We start from the raw sequence: 21,528 nt of genomic DNA on the forward strand, positions 1-21,528 counted from the left end.
CAAATAAAAGACAAAGAGAAAATGTATTAATAAAAGAGAAAGGTAAATTTAAGAACCAAAGGAAAATAGGGATTCTAATAAAGGCTGTACTTAGCTAGAGAGAAAATTAACAAAACAAAAAGAAAACTCTTCCAACTTTTATAAAGAAAAAATATATAAATATGAACGGTTTAGGCACATTTAAACATAAGGAAAATATTGCCCAATTATAGCAACAGCCAAAGAAGTTTCTATTCATAAACTATGCTTAATCTTTACTGAAATCTAACATTTAAAAATTTAGATACAAAATCACCTAAGTATTTAATAAAAAACTATAACAACAAATCTCTGTTTGAAACATAAATAATATACTTCTCTTTCCATTTATTTTTAAGACTCCTTACAAAAATATTAGGACAATATAGACACATAAAGTTGAGCTTTTATAAAAAGAACATAATGCTATAAAATGATGTTGTGGTTTTAATGACTTTTAAATAATACATGTAAAGAAGAAGATTTTAAAAGTTTCTAATAAATATACCCCTATTTTTCTTATTTAAGCATTCTGTAATTAAATAAGTAAATATGGTGCAAGAGAGAAAATTTTTAACATTCTTTCAATTCTATTACACATGCTACATAATTCCATTTAGTATGAACTATTCAAAAATACTTTATTTAAAGCAATGAAAAATTAATAAGACTTACTACACAGTTTGGCAATTAGCCTATCTTGGCTTATTTTGAGTTTTTTATATGTGAAATGCTCTAAATGGAATCATTCCACTACTTACAAAGATAACTTTCTAATAATAAGAATAAAAGTCACCTAAGTAAACAATTTTAATAATTTTGCCTTACCTTTAGCTAAAGCTTCCTTATATTTCTCTTTGGCAGAATTCATTTCTTTTATTAATTGTCTATAGCTGGATTTTAATTTCTCCAATTCTGTTTTTGTAACCTGTCAAAGAAACAAAAAGCAGAATTTTTTTTTAATGTTTAAATTTAAATTGTTCAATGAGAACACAGGGAGGGGAACATCACACACTGGGGCCTGTTGCGGGGTGGGGGGCTAGGGGAGGGATAGCATTAGGAGAAATACCTAATGTAGATGACTGGTTGATGGGTGCAGCAAACCACCACGGCACATGTATACCTATGAAGCAAACCTGCACATTCTGCACATGTACCCTAGAACTTAAAGTATAATAAAAAATAAATTAAATTGTTCAAGAACTTAAGTTCCAAAGCAATAACTGATGTGTATTTTACTACTTACAGGTCAGAGTTGCTCTTTAATATATAATTATAGAAAATAAACTACAAACATGTTTTAAAAATCAGTACTAAATTCAATAGCATGTGAAAACAAATTTATTAAAAAGAATAGCAAATCAGGCCAGGTACAATGGCTCACACCTGTAATCCTAGCACTTTGGGAGGCTGAAACAGGTGTATCACTTGAGACCAGCTCAGAACCAGCCTGGCCAATACAGTGAAAACCTGTCTCTACTAAAAATACAAAAAATAAGCAGCGCCATGGCAGTGCACACCTACAATCCCAGCTGCTCGGGAGGATGAAAGACAAGAATTGCTTGAACCTAGCAGGCAGAAGTTGCAGTGAGCCAAGATCATGCCACTGAACTCCAGCGTGGCTAAAACTAGTCTCAAAAATAAAAAAAGAAAAGTAAATAAAGAATGCCACTGCCATTACCTAATTTTTTTTAATTAACTTGGTATGTGCAGAAATATTTTCTGTGATTAAAAAAATTAAGATATTTATTATTTTTATGGCACAATGAAACAAATGCAAGTCCTTGACTCTAGTCAAAAAGCCATATAAATGCAATTTAAGGAAAAAATATGTGCCTCAGATCTTGTCTACAATCTTCAAACTTGCCATTTGAGAAAATTTAAAAAGAGAAAGCATCAAAACCTTGCAAAAGGGGTCATCAGCAACTTGCAAGATAATGTAAGGGCCCTTTTTAAAGAAATTCTGTATCACCAATGTTCTTGATGACACAGATAATGACACTGTGTGGATAAACAAAAATAACTGCAATATACATATAAATGAGTTCAAATCATTCTCCATTCAAGAAAAAACTCACTGGTTAACTTTGTAAAACTATTAGGTAAAAGGCTGATAGATATAAAACTTTTTTTTGTTTTGAGACAGAGTCTCACTCTGTTGCCCAGGCTGTTGGGCAGTGGCATAATCTCAGCTCACTGCAACCTCTGTCTCCAGCGTTCAAGCAATTCTCGTGTCTTAGCCTCCTGAGTAGCTGGGATTACAGATGTGCACCACCACACCTGGCTAAATTTTGTATTTTTAGTAGAGATGGGGTTTTCACTGTGTTGGCCAGGCTGGTCTTGAACTCCTGACCTCATTTGATCAAGGCCTACCTTGAGCTCCCAAAATTATGGGATTACAGGCATGATCCACCACACAGAGCCAGAAAACTTTTTAAATAGATTGATCAGGTTGATAACACCAGAACCAATTAGTCAAGATTCACATAATAAAAAGATAAACCGACATTATAAACCACAAAAAGTGTATACCACCACCTATGATGTATTCTTGCCCAAGATAAACAGCCAGAATCTTATCAAGCCTCTAGATCTAAATTCCAATTTACAGAAAAAAGTAAAGATGAAGGAATATATGAGAAATCACATCATCAGATGTTAACAGAAAAACTCAAAATAAAGTAAATTCAATCATATAGAACAAATTATCTAGTTTCTTTCTTCCACAAATAAATGACATTTTATTAAAAACTGGGCAGGAAAGAGAACCTATATATTTTTTTAAATTGTCATTCAAATGCAATGTGTAGATGGTATTTGGATCCTGATTCAACTCAATCAACTATAAAAAAAATTTAAACAATAACCATTTCAACACAGAATACTCAATAACATGAAGGAATTATTATTATTAGGTGAATTAATGATAATAGAGTTACATTTTTAACAAGAACACTTATTTTGGCTATCCATTCTAAAATATTTATGGATAAAATGATATCCGAGGATTTCCTTAAAATGATCTATTTTTTTATAAAAAAAAAGTGAGTGGGAGTATAGAAAAAACAGTGACTATTTAAGTGATGGGTAGGTGGCAGTTCATTTTACTACTCTCTCTTCTTTTATACATTTACAAATTTCTATAATAAAAATAATTTTTAAAAAAGTATGCAGAAGAGACAAACTGAATGTAAGCAAAATTAGGGATATGTAAATTTAAGAATACCAAAGTCATTTTGCCCATATTTTCTTTTTTATTTATGCAGAGTAGTAGATAAGACAAATTTGTTTTTAAAAGACTAAAAGAACTATTTCAGTAAATAAAAACTAAGAATCCTAAGTGTAATAAAGCAATGTGTCGTAGTCTAATTGGCAGCCTCTTTTTCCTTTCTTTCTTAGGAGTATATACAGTAACAGTGTATCCTATAACCGATGTTTTACATTCAATAAAAATATTACTTTTAGAGACCACAAACCTATTTCTTGTTGGGAAATGACAAATAAATAATTTTAAAAGTCAAATAAGATAAAATGGCTCAAAGAATTTGAAAAACAATTTAAAGAAAGAACTTCAATATAGAAAAACGAACCTTGATCATCTCTGCCTCTATCTGCTGATGAACACCTATGTAACTTTTCTTCACCTGCTGCTTGTCCTTAATCATCATAGTGAGTCTGTGTAAGGGTCCAGAGTTCAAGTCCTCTGCATGTGTCTTCATTATCCTACTAAGTTGTTCTGTCTGCTGAATCATAAGTAGCCAAGACTTATAAAAAAAAAATAAAAAAAATTAACATTTGCATTAATGGTTTTCATTTGGCTGTGCTTTAAGAGTTCAAAACTTTAAATATTTTGTTTTACATAAATTATTACATTAATATAATAGGTTCCTGACAACTGTGCAAAGATCTATGAATGGTTCGTATTTAACGTCTTCAACTTCAACTACAAATGCCTCAAAATTCTATAATCAGAGACCACACAGAAAACTAAGAAAAAGATTAGGGGACTCTTAAGTGTCCACACTTGCAGTCTTCATTTTATCACTTCTCATTTGTTTTCCAACACACTGAAATATTGCTCTGCCAGACCATTCCAATGCCCCACTATGGTCTCCAGTTCCCAACGGTCAAATGCAATAGACATTTTCCCATCTTCATCTTAACCTGCCTCTCTGTGAAATCTGATCCAACTTCATACTGAAACTGTCATACTCAACTTCATACTGAAACTGTCTTTGTGAAGGCTCGCTTAGCTTCTTATTTCCAACATTCCTGGCTTGTTTTCCTCCCTTTCTAAAATTTCCTTTCCCATCTTTGGTGCCTGTTCTTTTGTCGCCTGTGTAAATACTGGTACTCTATGAATTTCTATCTATAGCTCTATTCTTTCCTTAACAAATACCTTTACATTTCAATAGATATTCTAGCACAATACACTAAAGGGCACAACACACTGCCTCAATAGCAAAAGGCATGTAATTGTAGGTTTGGGACCAGTGGCCATATGGAGACTGAGAGAAGAACAAATCATTTACAAGTTAGACTTCTGACATATATACTGAAAAAAAAAAGTAACAAAGAAATGCTCTTCACTATAGGTATTTAATATTCTATCCAGAAACAATATTGAAGACCTATGATAGGTTGGGTCCAAAAGATATTTTCTAAATGGACAAGATTTGGTTTCCAATATTGACAACAGTAATTTTCTACTATTTCTACAATTATTTTTGACCTGTGAAGGAAGAGAATTATCTTTCTGTTAATATTCCAGTGTAATAATCAAAAACCAAAATTCATAAGAATCCAAAGCAAAATTATAGCCTAAAGAAAGCAAATTTTTAGTTACAATACACACTTGCCAGGATCTGACTTGTCAATCTTGTTTCTTATATACTGTATTATATGTATTTTTAAAATAACAACCTTTGAGAACAGTTATTTTAGGGAGGGGACTCATTTTTAGTTGTGAAATGATATCATCAACATGGAACATATGTGTGACCTATAAACCCATCATATTTACTTTTAAGTATGAAAATATAATCACTAACATGCTCTTAACCCCAAAGCAATTTAAAACTAATATAGTCCTTATTTTAAAATCTAAAATTTAACAAAGATGCAAACAATATAAAACTATACAAACCTGGATTAAAAACATAAACTAAATAGCTATATGTAGCTTTGCCTTTTTCATGTAGCATTTTCACTTCAAACTATGCAGTATTGAAAAAACATTCTATGGCATGAGCAGAATGTTAACACTACAAAAAAACACAAAGTAACAGGAGTCAGTGTTCGTGCTCGTGCTCTACGTTCAAAAAATAAATATTCTTTAAGTGCTTTGTAGAAATAACTTTTTGTAATTCTTTGTAGGAGTCCTTGCAGCCTAGAGGAGAAGCTTTCTTGGAAGCCAAAAAAAAACCATAGTTAATTGCCCTACTCTCCCAGAAAGGCACATCCCAACCTTCCTAAAAGCCCTGTTCACTGTAGTCACTACAGGAAGTCTAAGGTCTCAACGCATATATTGCCACTCTGTCAACCCCACGTTGCCCTCAGTATCTCCTAATCCAACTCAAACCACTATCTATAGAACCCTGTATCGTCAAGAACTCTGGCTCTGTAATTAGAAAACTCTTCATACCTCTTATCAGAACTTTCAATTTATCTTCTAGCTTTAACAAAAGCCTGGCTCTGTCTCACTCCCAACACCCCAGTGCTACTAATAAACATTCTTTGTGTTTCTGCAGAAGTCCCTGCTCCTTTCAATCTCAGGACACCCTTCTCCATGAACAATTCATCAGCAAGTCTATCAGATTCTGCCTCAAAAGTCAATTACAAATCCATCGGCTTCTCTCCATCTCCACTGTCACTCCTTTGAAGGTTATGATCCTCTCTGACTTAGACTATTCATACCTCCCTGAAATGGTGCACCCTCATGCTCCTTTCCAATCCATTCTCTTTAAAATAGCAATAATAATGATAAAATAAAAATTAAAAAATAATATAACTGACTTCCTTAAAACACTACATTGGCTGTCCTTTTCATTTAAAGAAAAATCCAAACTCCCTTCTTTTATGTTGAGATGGAGTCTTTCTCTGTCACCCAGGCTGGAGTGCAGTGGCACGATCTCCACTCACTACAACCTCCACCTCCCAGGTTCAAGTGATTCTCGTGTCTCAGCCTCCCAAGTAGCTGGGACTACAGGTGTGAGCCACTACACTTGGCTAATTTTTGTATTTTTAGTAGAGACGGGGTTTTGCCATGTTGCCCAGGCTGGTCTCAAACTCCTGGCCTCAAGTGATCCAACAACCTCAGCCTCCAAAAGTTCTAGGATTGCAGGCATAAGCCACTGCACCCAGCCCAAACTCCTAAGATTTATAAAGTCTCCCATTATCTGTTCTCTAATCTATGCTTCCAACTTCATGTTTTGCCATTCTCTACCAAGCTAAATAAATGCTAGAAATATTGTTCTTTCTTCAGTTTGCTGAACATATCAAGCTCCAATCTCTTTCTGAAAGTTTTCTCTTCTACCCGGAAGCTCTTCCACACCTTCACCTGGCAAGACCCATCTCTTCCTTTAGTAATCTGCTAAATCTCCTGTAAATCTAATCCTTGCTATTCTGTCTTACTCTTTCTCAGCATTTAAAACAATTATTTATCTGTATGTATACTTGGTGGTTTGGTTTCTTTATAATGTCTCCTCAACTAAAATGAAAGCTCCATGAAGGCAGTACCATGGTTAATATTTTGAGTATTTACTGTGATATTTGAGATAAGAGGGAGGGAAAGAAGGAAGAAGTAGGAAAGAAGATTTTAAAAAAGGAAAGATGATTGCAGAATAAAACCACGAATTAAACATATGCCATAAAAGTGGTTTAAAAATTTTTTTTGAGACAGGGTCTCACCCTGTCACCCAGGCTGGAGTGCAATGGAACAATCATGGCTCACTGCAGCTTCAAACTCCCAGGCTCAAGTGATTCTCCCACTTCAGCTTTCCAAAGAGCTGTGATTACAGGCATGCACCACTAGGTTCAGATAATTATTCTGATGTTTAGTAAAGACAAGGTCTCACTATGTTGCCCAGGCTGATCTTGAACTCCTGAGCTCAAGTGATCTTCCCATCTCAGCTTCCCAAAGTGCTGGGATTATGGGTGTGAGCCACTATGCATCATACTTCCTTGTCCCAAACTATATTTACAAAGTTACATTAATCAAAATAGGATGATACTAGCATAAAAACAGATACATGGCTAATGGAAGAATAGAGAGAGCCCAGAAATAAACCCACACATATACAATCAACTCATCTTTGACAAGGGCAGCAAGAATACACAATAGAAAAAGGATAGTCTCTTAAATAAACAGTGTTGGGAAAACTAGATATCCACATGCAAGAGAATGAAACTCGATCCCCATCTTACACCATACATAAAAATCAACTCGAAAAGAACTAAAGACTTAAATATAAGACCTGAATCTGTAAAACTCCTAGAAGAAAAAATAAAGGACATTCCTTGACATTGCTGTTGGCAATGATTTTTTGAAGATGACACCAAAAGCACAGGCAACAAAAGCAAAATTTAAAAAGTAAGATTACAGTAAACTAAAAAGCTTCTGAACAACAAAGGAAATAACCAAATAAAAAGATAATCAGAAGAATGTGAGAAAATATCTGCAAATTATATAACCTATAAGGGAACTAATACAAATATGTAAGGAACTAATACAATTCAATAGCACAAAAAATATAGCTCAATTTTCAAAATCTGCAAAGGACCTGAGCAGATATTTTTCCAAAGAAGATACATAAATGACCAAAAGATGTATGAAAAAGTGCATCACTAATCATCAGGTAACTACATATCAAAACCACAATGACATATTCCTCACACCTATTAAGATGGCTCTTATAAAAAAGACAAAAAATAACAAGGGTGGACAAAGATGTAAAGAAAAGGGAGCACTATACACTGTTGGTGGAAATATAAATTAGGACACCATTATGTAAAATATATGGAGGTTCCTCAAAAAATCAAAAACAGAACTGTTATATGATCTAACAAGCCCTCTTCTGGTTACATAGTCAAAGAAAATGAAATTGATATGACAAAAAGACACCTGTACTCTCATGTTCATTGTAACACTGCTACAGCTTGCATATTGTTTGTCCCCACAAAACTCATGTTAAAGTTTGATACCCAGGCCAGGCGTGGAGGCTCATCCCTGTAATCCCAGCACTTTGGAAGGCCAAGGCAGGCAGATCACTTAAGGTCAGAAGTTTGAGACCAGCCTGGCCAACACCAACATGGTGAAACCCTGTCTCTACTAAAACTACAAAAATTAGCTGGGCATGGTGGCAGGTGCCTGTAAGCCCAGCCACTCAGGAGGCTGAGGCAGAAGAATCCCTTGAACCCAAGAGGCAGAGGCTGCAGTGAGCTGAGATCGCAGCATTGCACTCCAGCCTGTCTCAAAAATAAGATGATAAGATAAAATTGCATCCTCAATGTGGTGGTACTAGTAGGTGGGGCCTAGTAGAAGGTGTTTGGGTCATGAGGGCTCCTTCTATGTGGGTGGCTTGGTCCCATTCTCACAATGAGTTTTCACTCTGGCAAGACTGGATTAGCCCTTGTAGCAATGGGTTAGTTCCCACAAAAGTGGATTATTATAAAGTCCCTGGGTTTTCTCTCTTTGCATGTCTCCATTTCCCTTTATTTTTCTCCTAGTTTTATGACACAGCACAAAAGTTCTCACCAGAAGCCAGGGCTATGACGTTGAACTTCCCTGCCTGCAGAACTATAAGCTAAATAAGCCTCTTTCTTTATAAAATGCCCAATATTAGGAATTCTATTATAGCAGCATAACTTGGACTAGGACAGGCATCATTCATAATAGGCGAGATGTAGGAACAATCCTCAACAGATGAACTGATAAAGAAATGGCAGTAAATATAATCTGTGTGTGCATGTGTGTATACACACATACAGTGGAATATTATTCAATCATAAAAAAGAAGAAAATCTGGTCATTTTTGAGAACAGGGATTAATCCAGAGGCCATTATGCTAAGTGAAAAGGCCAGGCATAAAAAGACAAATATACAATCTCACCCATATGTGGAATTTTAAAACGTCAAACTCAGAAAAAGAAAATAGAATGATGGTTGCTAGGGGCTAAGGGTGAAGAAAATGGGGAAATTTTGGTCAAAGGGAACAAAGTTGCAGTTATGCAGGATCAATACGTCCTGGAGATCTAATGTACAGTATGATTACTAGAGTTAATAATAATTTATTATATACTTTGAATTTGCTAAGAGAGTATGTATCTTAAGTGTTTTCCTCATCAAAAGAAATAATAACTATGTAAGTGATAGATAAGTTAATTAACTTGATTGTGATAATCATTACATAATATATATCAACATACAAGGCATACCATAAATACAATTTTTATAAAAAATAATTATAGAATTTTAATAACGAAAATAGTATGTGTATGTGGAAACTTCTAAGGAGACAGAGGGAGAGACAAGGAAAGTACTCAAGGAATAAAGGCTAAATTTTTTCAAAATCTGATGAAAAATAAATACAGATCAAAGAAGCTCAATGAACCCAAGCACAAGATGCAAGAAAAAGGCAACACTACCAGTACCATATTTGTGTCAGCCTTGGGATATTCAAATTTTCATAATGATAATATAATAATTTTCAAAAACTGGTTATATATATATATATATATATATGAACTCCTTCAAAGGCATAACTCATTGTAATGAGTTCTTGGATATTTTCATTTTTCTTACAAGATTTTAAAATTTTTCCCCTATAAATACAGCAGGAATTGACTAGTCTCCTTTCCTGCATCATTTATCTCATGGTGTCCAGAATTATAAGCATGTTCCTATCTGGTGAATGTTTTCAAAAAACCAAAGGACTAAGGTTATTGATAAATCAGAGGAATATGAATCATCTGAGTTAACTATGTCCTTCAATGTCAGCAGAATTTCACTTTCTCTTAAAGCCTTTCTAACAACAGAAAGGTTGAAACTTTTGAGACCTTGTCCTTTTTTTGAGAGAGAGTCTCACTCTATCACCCAGGCTGGAGTACAGTGGAGTGTTCTCGGCTCACTGCATCCTCCACCTCCAGGTTCAAGTGATTATCTTGCCTCAGCCTCCCAAGTAGCTGGAATAACAGGCATGTGCCACCAAAACCGGCTTATTTTTGTATTTTTAGTAGAGTCGGAGTTTCACCATGTTGGCCAGGCTGGTCCCAAGTGATTTGCCCACCTCGGCCTCCCAAAGTGCTGGGATTACAGGTGTGACCGACCACACCTGGCATAAGACCCCGTTATTTCAAGTATTACATATTCTCAGATCATCAAACACTAATAACCAAAATGAATACAAATAAAAACAAAAATACTATGTGGACAAAGAACAATTAAATATTTTTAAATAAAATTAATATAATCAAATTAAACGATTAGTTTCTAATGACTGGTACCAAAGATGCTGAGCTGCATGAGCTCAGTCACTGTTCAATCGCAAAAGTTAGAGAACCATATGACTACCAGGATATTACTGCTATGTAAAAAGTAAATCTAAGTATCTAAACACAGATTAGGCCAGAAAATAAATCAAAAAATTATATTAGCTTTTCTTTCCCAGTAATTTTCCAGCTTCTTGGTGTTCAATTGCTTTTATTCCTCTTGGACTTAAGGGCTACCTTACTTGTTTTTCTGAAGACCAGTAACCTGAATGGCCATAGTCACCTCTATTCTTCAGAAGTAAATTACCTAACCTCAGTGGTTTTCTCCTACCAAAAATTAAGTGTTGAATAAAAGACCTTCACAATCCCTTTCAGTGCCAGCACCCTGTGATCTTTTCCTATTTATTAATAGCTACTTCCTTATTGAGTGCCATTCTCACAAACTCCTTGAGTTTTATAGCTCATATCCAGAGAAGATTCCTCTGTTGATCCAGCTCTAGTAGAGCATTGTTAAAACAGTAATGGCCTATTTGAAAATTTTAAAGAAAAGAATGAACTATAGTTAGGATTCTGGGAGATTTTTATCTCTTCTTTAGCTTCTTTTTTTTACATTCCTGCTCTCCACTCTTTCCCATTCCCTTTCCACATCCTAGACAAGCTGTTCTGTTATTTCCAATTTCCTGTACTTCCAGATTCTCCTTCATTGACTCCATCAGCTCAACGTTTTTTTAAAAAAACAAAGTACTCTCTTTCCTCCTCCAACCCAATTAACCTTTTCATCTACTGCCTTATCCATCTTTTTTCAAACCCCTCAAATAGACTTCTAGGGAAAAAAAAATTTTAACTCAGTACTTATTCCCAGAAGATATAAACTAGTCTGTACCCTCAGGACAGTTCCTTCTTCTGAATCTCTATTAAAAAACGCTTTTTTTCTCTCTCACATAGAACCAACAGGTGGAAATGATGGTCTCCATTAGCTCTTTCCAACCCCACTCCTATTAAAGCTAACTTTGCTTATCTAAATGACCCCCTGCTTCTCCTCATTAATATTACCAACCTCTTGCAGACTCACCAACTTTCAATAAACACTGAAAATAAGTCAACAAGATAACTCAAAACTCCTACAGGCTGAGGCAGGAGGATCACTTGAGCCCAAAACTTCAAAACGAGCCTGAGACCCTGGCTCTAAAAGTTAAAAAAAAAAAAAGCTGGACACAGTGGTGCACACCTGCAGTTCCTGCTACTTGGGAAGCTGAGGTGAGAGGATCACTTAAGCCCAGGAGTTAAAGGCAATAGTGAGCTATGAGCACACCACTACACTCCACTGATACTCCTTTCATCAACACTATGAAGAAAATATCTTCATCTTATAAATGTCCAGTTTGAATGTCAGAGAAATTAATCTGTCTAAAGTCACACATTTAAACAATGGAAGAGCTCAGATTCTAATATAAAACTTTTTTTTGAGACCGGGTTTCACTCTTGTTGCCCAAGCTGGAGTGGAACAGCACAATCTCGGCTCACCCTCTGCCTCCAGGGTTCAAGCAATTCTCCTGCCTCAGCCTCCCAAGTTGCTAGGATTACAGGAATGTGCCACCACACCCAGCTAATTTTGCATTTTTAGTAGAGATGCCATGTCTCCATGTGGGTCATGCTGGTCTCAAACTCCTGATATCAGGTGATCCACCCACCTCAGCCTCCCAAAGTGCTGGGATTACAGGCGTGAGCTACTGCGCCTGGCCATAAAACTAATTCTTAATGTGCTAGACCTGACACAACCTGATGCTTGGAGGGAAAAGTGTGGGAACCTAAAGGTTTTAATATCTAAAAACTACTTTAAGAAGAACTACCTAGACAGGTGCAGTGGGACACACCTACATCCCAGTACTTTGGGATTACAGGCTGAGGCAGGAGGATCACTTGAGCCCAAAACTTCAAGACGAGCCTTGGCAACATAGTGAGACCCTGGCTTTAAAAATTCAAAAAAATAAAATAAAATAGCTGGGCACAGTGGTGCACACCTGCAGTCCCTGCTACTTGGTAGGCTGAGGTGAGAGGATCACTTAAGCCCAGGAGTTAAAGGCAACAGTGAGCTATGAGCACACCACTGCACTCCAGCCTAAGCGACAGAGCTAGACCCTGTTTCTAAAAATAAAAAAGATAAACTAAGGTAAACTAAACAGAATATTTTTAAACTGGCTACAAATTACAGAGTAATCTTTAATCTTTATTTAGTACTTAATCATTAAAAGTGAAGAGCCATAAGGAAAAGCACTCTACTACTTTAGGCTACCAATTTTGCAGTATGAGTATATGTAAAGAGAAGTCATTCTAGGGCAAGATTAGTGAGTCACTCTTCATATGACATGCTCTGTGAGAAGCTATGGATATGAAAATGAAAGAGGCCTCTCACTGTAACTGCCTTTCTAACTAAAATAATGACCTACCCCTCAAATCTCCCTAAAAAGAACAATTACATAAAATCATCATCTTACCTAACCAGCCACAATACGTCACTGGATAATTAGAAATAGGACTGACTACTTTGTGACAAAGACAACACACATTTCCCAGAAAATAAATTACTGATTTGAGATTTTTTAATTTTAGAATATTTTTCAGAATTCTGAGTTGTAAATTAATATTATTTAAAATATTGCTTTTATCTGAAATATAAAATGTAATTTTAAAAGATTTATGCTTTTCCTTTTTTTTTTTTTTTTTTTGGAAGACAGTCTTGCTCTGTCACCCAATGGCACAATCACAGCTCACTGAAGCCTTGACTTCCCAGACTCAGGCGATTCTCTCACCTCAGCACCCCAAGTAGCTGAGATCAAATACACACACTGCACACCACCAAGCCCAGCTAATTTTCTTCTTGTATTTTTTGTAGAGATGAGGTTTCACCATGATGTCTACTCAGGCTGGTCTAGAACTCCTGGACTCAAGCAATCCACCTGTCTTTACCTCCCAAAGTGCTAAGATTACAGGTATATGGCTGATTGTGTAAATTCTTAAATGTGACTTTTTTGGAAGGTTTGTTTTGTGACCAAAAATAAAATGATTCCTAGAAATAAACACATCACTTATTTCATAATAAAAAAGAGGAATAACAATTGAATTTGCAGAAATTTTATTCTCATCTACCCTCAAAAAAGAGATCAGCTGCATATATTAAATAGCATCTCAGGTTTCTAAAATAGTTAACATGAATCCTACAATGCCTATTTCATGCTTAGGAAGCCTATAGAAGTAAATAATACCAGTTATACTAAGATTAAGACATGAAATAAAGAAAGTAAACTTTGTACTCAGCTCTTGAAAAATATAAAACTACATACAAGGGGAAAATGTGTATCTTTTAGAAATGCATAGTATCTCCTTTCTTGCTTTCTACCTTTGAACTACTAGCTGTGTAGTGAGGTAAATCTGTATTCCACAAACAGGTAGTAATTTAAGTGTACTAAGTTTATTAAACCAAAAAGTATTCATTCTACAACACTGGATCAAAGAACAAACTACCACTGGAGTTATAATTATAATAAAACATTGAAAATAAATCAACAAGGTAACTCAAGCTAGAAAAATATCTAAATAATAGTTTCATAAATAGCTTTTCACTGCAGAGTTATACCTCCAACTACTTGTTTGCTTTCTTCTTGCTTGAATTTTTTAAAAATGCAACATAAAAATTCCATGAAGAATACACCACACAATAACTCAAAATGAACGGTTCTGTGAAGCAACAGTTTTTATTGTGAGTTTGCCCATTATATAAGAAGAATGTGTTTAGAGTCTCTGTGTCCTTATGGAATATAGAAATCCAGAAAACAACTCCTTAAATTTCCCTAAAACTGAAGATTTCAAATACTCATTTGCAACTTCAAAGGAAATTTTAGATACTTTCCATTCATAAGAGCCTCTCTTCATTTTCTTCAAAGCCTCTCGGTTTCCCTAGACTAGTGGTTCACAACTCTGACTGCAATAAGAAGCAACTGCAAGCTTTTTTTTTTTCTTTTGAGACAGTGTCTTGCTCTGTTGCCCAGGCTGGAGTGCAGTGACACGATTTCTGCTAACTGCAACTTCTGCCTCCTGGCTGGGACTACAGGACCAGGCCACCATGCTCAGCTAATTTTCCTTTATTTTTGGTAGAGACAGGGTTTTGCCATGTTGCCCAGGCTGGTCTTGAACTCCTGCACTCAAGTGATCTGCCCACCTCAGCCTCCCAGAACACTAGGATTACAGGTGTGAGCAACCATGCCCTGCCCAGCAACTGCAAGCTTTTTAAAAATACCAATTATTGGCTCTATGGCCATAGATTCTTATATAATAGGCTTTGGATGGGGTCTACACATCAGTACTTTAAAGCTCCACCACTAATTCTAACATTTAAGTTTTGCTGTAACAAAATATTTCATGCCTAATAATCATGGAATTGTACAAAAATTACAAAGTAAAAACCACAGGGCTTATGGACAAATGGGGTTAGAGGCATAATACTCAAGAAATTAATCAGGGACACATTTTTTAAAAATAGAAACCTAATTTTAAAAACTTTGCATAGTTTTATACATATTAAATGTTAAGAAGCACATGACTACTATATTAACATGGCACTTTATTTTGAAAAGACCTGAAGTTTGCTTGTATCAAAGAAGGTTTCAGAAAGGTTGTAACTTGTGAATTACTATAAAGTGGGAGAGTTATCCATAATTTGATAACTCTCAAATAAAAGTTAAAATACCACATGTGGATGAGTGTAGCGCATAAGAAAAAGGTAAAGGAAGGTAGCCAGTAAAAGACTGAAGTGTGTGTCTACTATGTATTCCTACACAGGTTGATTCAGCTCGTTATAGTTTTCTGCATTCACCTAGTACTTCTTCAGGTTTCAATATAAACAAATGCAAAATTAGTATTAAGTTCACACGTTCCTAATATGTCAATTGTGTGGGAACAAATTCATGTTTTTTAAAATAGATTAAAGCATGTATGTATACGTGGGTGTGTGGGTGGGTGTGTGTAGTTAGCCAGTTATTAGTTAGTTAAGACAGGGTCTTGCTATGTTACCCAGGCTGGCCTTGAATTTGCGGCATCAAGTAAGCGATCCTCTCATTTTAACCAAGTTTTCAAATGTTGAAATGACTTCAACCAAGATTTCAATGTTTTCATATCCAGTGGTATAGCAGAGGTGGCTCTATAGCTGGGCTTAAAAATTACTGCTTTAAAGATACATATAGTTGAAACCCTAGTTGTACAGACTCAAGTTATACTCTATATATATATACACACACACACACACACACACACACACACATGTATATACACACACATATGTATATTATGTGACCACTAAATAAGAAGACTGATTCATCTTCTTATTGATGTAAGCATTTTTCATTACTTTTTATTCCTATGTGGTATATGTAAAATTACCAATATTTCAATTCACTTCATGTTTAAAAGGTAAGGCATACTTCCTCTTAAATACCTTGCATTGAGGATTATAAATATCACTGTACTATTTCAGAAGCTGACTACGCTATGCAGACAGATGTAATTTTACATGAATAAGGACACAAAGTCAAATTCAATTTCAGCATAGAAAATAGGTCTTCAAATATAATAACTGTTAAACAAATGAAAAGATGTTTAATTTCACTCTTTTTAGAGAAATATAAAATAAAAGCACCCTAGATATTATTTTTTACCTATCGGAATAACAAGAAGACAAAAGTCTGAGAAAAAACTCTGTTGCCCAGATTAAGTAGACACTTACATCTTCCTATGTTTCTGCTGAATGGAAAATGATACAAGACACATAGAGGAAATTTATATAAATATAAATTTATAATTATATTGGCAATATATAACAAAAATAGGTAAGAGGTACATTTACATTTTGGCCTGGAAATATCATTTCCAAAAATTCACCCTGAAGACACCCATGTTGCAAAAATACATCTGTTCAAAGATATCCATTGCAGCATTATTTGTAATTGCAAATACTGTGAAACCTACAATTCCATACACAGTAAATTGATTGAATATTCAAACATTTTCTCCAATAAAAGAAACCAGGACTCCTAGGAAAAAGGGTTTATGCCAAGAATGTAGAAAAGAAAATTAAAGATGAGATTGGAATATCTCATTATGTCAAGAAGTGAACAAGTGCTCAAAGAATAATGGAAAAATAGACACCAGGTAGTTGGGGGAAAAAAAGAAGGCTACTTAGGTCTCTATCTTCTAATATTTCCTCCAATAGGAATGCAAAAGAATAAAAAAAGGAAAATACACCCTCAGGATTAAAGACAGAATGCACACACTTCAAAATAACTATAAATGTCAAAGGCATTCAAACCAGAATGACTCCATTTTGAGTAGGAAAAATGAGGCTGGGACTTGCTGAGCTGCATTCCCAGAAAGTTAGGTATTTCTAGCCTCTAGATGTTTATGGTTAAGGGAACAGATTGATAACGTTTACTAAACAGATCTAGACTTAGGAGTGTCCTGATAACCCGGCCTGGAGAACAGAAACATTTGTAATTTTGCTTTAAAGATAATAATATCAATTATTGCAAAATACAGTATCCTTTATCACAAAATCTTATATCTGAGCACATCTCCCCATGATCTTTTTTTAATCCTGTATATAAACAAGTATTGTACCTAGGGTGGACACGTTCCTCCTTTTACTTTCAGGAATGCCCTACTCTGTCTATGGAGTAGCTGTACTTTCCCCACTTTACCTGCTTAATAAACCTGCTTTCGCTTTGCACTGTGGACCTGTCCTGAATTCTTTCTTGTACGATATCCAATAACCCTCCCTTGGGATCTGCACTGAGACCCCTTTCCTGTAACATAAACAAAAAATGAAAAATTACCAAATCACAGGTTCGTGTGATTTCCATGTTCATGTTTTAAATAAAAAGTCACTAAAGAGATATAACAACTATTAAATAAATGAAATTAGTGACTGTGTAATGAATTCTGGATCAGAGTGAAAAAATAATTGCCAAAAAAGGACAGTATTGGGACAGTTGACTAAAGTTGGATATGGACTGTATTTTCAGAAATAGCATATGACAATGCTAAATTTCTCAAATGTGATCATTACATTGTGGATATGCTCTTTAAAAATATATGTGTCACTAGGAATAAAGGAACATGATACCTTCAACTAATTCACTAATGGTTTAGGAAAACCAGTAATAGATATTTATATTAAGAGAGAAGGAAAGCCACAGAGCAAATATGGTAAAACGTTAACAACTGATGAATCAAGTAAAGAACACAGAGAAGTTCTTTGTTTTATTCTTGAAATTCTGCTGTAATTTTTAATTTTTTAAAAATAAAGATATAAAAAATCACTAATTCCAAGACTTCCATTTCCAGTCAAGATGGAAAAACAGGAAATGACTTATCCTCTGCCTAGAGCAACTACAAACTAAACAAAAATATAATGAAACAGCATTCAAGACACAGGACACTAGCGTATGAGGACACTGATTCCTGAGAGACTATAAACAAACAAATTGAGCCCAGCTCACTAAATAGAGAAAATGTCCAGGCTACAACATAGGAAGGAAGAGCCAGTCCAAACCCAGTAATTTCTGTGTGTTGAGGAGACTGAGTTCAGAGCGCACACACATGAAAGTAATCAGAGTACTGAAGAAAGGTCATGAGTTACTAGAGAAAAGAGATCTGCACAAAGAGAAAACTCAGGAGATCAGCAAAGATTTCCCTCGATTATTTAGCTAAGTACTGATCAGCTCAAGGGTGCCAGGAAACAACTCAATACCCAAGAAACAACCACATAAAAAAAATTATAAGATACCATCTAGAACTCACACAGGGCTATGAATCCTATCAGGTCTCAAGAACAAAAGTTTAAAACCTGATAACACAGGGAGCTTCCCTTTGAGTACTGAGAATGTTTTTATCTCATTAGAGGTGCCTCTTGTAACACCTAACAAATATAAAAGAAAGAGCCAAAAGGATCAAATTGGCTGGGTGCAGTGGCTCATGCCTGTAATCCCAGAACTTTGGGAGGCAAGGTGGGGGATCACTTGAGATTAAGAGTTGAAGACCAACCTGATCAACATGGTGAAATCATATCTCTACTAAAAAATACAAAAATTAGCCAGGCGTGGTGGCACATGCCTGTAATCCCAGCTACTCAGGAGGCTGAGAGAGAGCCAGGAGAATCACTTGAACCTGGGATGCAAAGGTTGCAGTGAGCCAAGATCGTGCCACTGCACTTCAGCCTAGATGGCAGAGCGAGAATCTGGCTCAAAAAAAAGGATCAAACTATTTTCATGTAACTTAAGCATATCCCAAAACAAAATTGAAAAAATGTTAAAATATATATATATATATCCAGTACCTAAAAAAGGTAAAATTCATAATGCCAGGCACTGGATCAATGATTACCAGGTGGGAAATGCAGAAAAATACAACTCAAAATGAGAAGAAAAATCAATCAATCAAAACTAAATCAGAAGTAACACATGATAAAACGCAGAAACAATGAAAGTTACTATGACTGTATTCCATATATTCACGAAACTAGAGAAAGGAATAAATATATTAAGCCGAGAGATACAAGATATAAAAGGAATTCAAATCAAACTTCTAGAGATATTTTTGACTTGTTCATTTTTAACATGGAAATGGCCCACATACTTGATTTCTGTTTATTCTCTAAAATTGTTCCACCCTAAACAATGGGTGTGGAGCAAAAGGAAGAGCTGGGTTTTGGCAGGTACACAGGCATAATTTAAATTTAAATACTGGCAAGAAAGAAAGTAATGTTGACAGAAAAGGAGTGAAAGAGGAAGAGACACTGCTGGAAATAATCGGTCAGGGAAAGAATTAAAGTTAACCTCATTAATAGGGTCACTAAAGGAAGTTGGAAATAAAAATATCCAAGCTGAAAAATACAGTGGGCAAAATTAACTACAGATTAGACACTGAATAAAAGTAAAATTAGTGAAGTAGTAGACAACAATAAAAACTAATCACAATAAAACACAGAGAAGAAAAAAATACAGCATAGTAAACTGCAGGAAAACGTTAAACAGCCAAATCCACAAGTAATCAGGGTCCTCAAAGAGGATAAAAGGAAGAGGGAGCACTAAAAAACAATTTTTTTCAATAATGCCTGAAAATTTTCCAAAGTTGATGAAAACTGTAGTAGCCCAAGGGTTTAAGAAGGTCAACAAGGCCCCAGCACAAATATGTAGAGAAAAACTACATAAAGGCAGATAACAAATTGCTTAACATCAGTAACAGAGGCAAAATCTTAAGTGCAGTCACAGGGGAAAAAAAACATTAGGTGCAAGTTTTTCATCAGAAACAACGCAAGCAAGATGATAATACAGCAACATCTTTAAAATATGTAAAGAAACTGCCAAACAGTACTTTTATACATGTAAAAAGTTGTTTTCAAAACAGTTTTTTTACACTTTCAATATAAAGATATTTTTACAGTTTCAAACCTAAAAAAAAAAAACAATTTTCAGTATAGACTTGCACTGTAAGAAATGTGAAGGTTCTTCAAGCAGAAAGAAAATAATACCAGATAGAAACCTAAATGTACATAAAGAAATGAAAAGTACCATACATTGTAACTTAATGAGAAAATATAAGGACTATGTACTTATTATTATTGGCTCTTCGTTTGGCAGAACTTCTCCATCTAGAATACCATAGTCAGACCTGGTCCAAGGCTCACATAGTTAATTACAGGCCCTACAACTCTAGGGCATATTCCTATGATGAGAAGTGGAGTGGGGGAGAAGGCTCAGGTCCCGAGGGCATTGTTCTGTCTTGGCCATGTGGGCAACCATTACCTTCTTTAAGATTGTTGTGCTTAGAGGCTCTTCTCAAGGAGTTTATTCTCCTAGGGCAGTTTTATGGTCAGGCCTATGTTAACTGAACTCTTGCTAGGGAATATTGGCACCCATTGCCTAAGCCTCACTGGCCTAGTTCTTCAAGGACGCGCTGGTACAGGGCCACTAAGCCCAGCAGTCCTCATGTCCTTAAGGTGGCCAAAAAGGACGTTAGACAGTGATGGTGTGCCCATGATGCCGGTAAGTTGATTAAACCTAGCACATGGTGGGGGGTGGTCCCAGAAGATGATCAGGCATCTAGGGTGCAAGGAAAACTGCAAGGTGCTAGAACTGGAGGACGCCTCAGGGCTAGCAGTTGCAAGGAATAACCAGGGATGCAGGCACCCCTGTGTTCAATTTCAGATGGGTGCTACTCTTCCCAAGGCAATATCACCCTTAAGGTGTATCCTGGATGACTAGGACCAATTTAACCCACAATCTTTGAAGAAGCAGCAGCTCATTTTTTCTGTCAAACAGCGTGGCTGTGATACCCTCTGCTGAGTGGAGAAATCTGGCCTCCGAAGGGAAGTATAAATTATAACTATAAACATAAATTATAAACATAAATAAGTATAAATTATAAACACTTCTACAATTAGACCTTCGACAATTAGACCTTTTCTGTCCCCTATATGCAAGGTTTTTTTTCTCTAAGGGAATAATCCTCAGCTATGTAAGGCCTGTAACCTATACCCTACTGGTCGCTTCTCAGGACTACCCCCATATCCAGGACTCCCTATGGCTCCTCCCTTCACCGATATGGACTAGGTCTCCTCAGCTCTATAACCCAAGAGGAATCAGGGAAGGCTGAAATGGCCAAGGCACCTCAGGCTACTAGAATACCCCAACTCTGCCCCTACAGGCAGTAGAAGGAGAATTTGGCCCATCCAAAGTACACAGTCCCTTTTCACTTTCTGACTTAAAGCAAATCAAGGAACACTTAGGAAAATTTTCAGATGACCTGGACAAGTACATAGATGTTCTACAGAGCCTGGGTTAGTCCTTTGAATTAGATTGGAAAGATAATCATGTTATTGCTTAGTCAGAGCCTAACCAGTAATGAAAGAGAGGCTGCTCTAGTAGCAGCTCAAGAGTGGGGACCCCTGGTACCTCAGTCAAGTACATAACCAAA

At 35.7% G+C, this 21,528-nt stretch overlaps 1 protein-coding gene across 13 annotated transcripts in view; it reads right to left on the reverse strand.

Annotated features, from left to right (window-relative positions):
* The window catches only part of FER (FER tyrosine kinase), a 530,899-nt gene that overhangs the window by 436,579 nt on the left and 72,792 nt on the right, over positions 1-21,528 (reverse strand). For 11 of the 13 annotated variants that reach the window (XR_013532179.1, XR_013532180.1, XR_001910187.4 and 8 more), the window contains 2 exons: positions 3,609-3,782; positions 847-946 (listed from right to left, as the gene is read on the reverse strand). Coding sequence is in view for 10 of the 13 variants with exons in the window: in XM_078365065.1 (XP_078221191.1) it covers positions 847-946; positions 3,609-3,782 (274 nt within the window). In the remaining 3 variants the exon portion in view is untranslated. The remainder of the gene's footprint in view (positions 1-846; positions 947-3,608; positions 3,783-21,528) is intronic. The other 2 variants (XM_078365066.1, XM_017969753.4) reach the window with 1 other exon arrangement.

The sequence above is a fragment of the Callithrix jacchus genome, chromosome 2 (assembly GCF_049354715.1).
Source record: "Callithrix jacchus isolate 240 chromosome 2, calJac240_pri, whole genome shotgun sequence".
In the NCBI taxonomy this organism is placed as follows: Eukaryota; Metazoa; Chordata; class Mammalia; order Primates; family Cebidae; genus Callithrix; species Callithrix jacchus.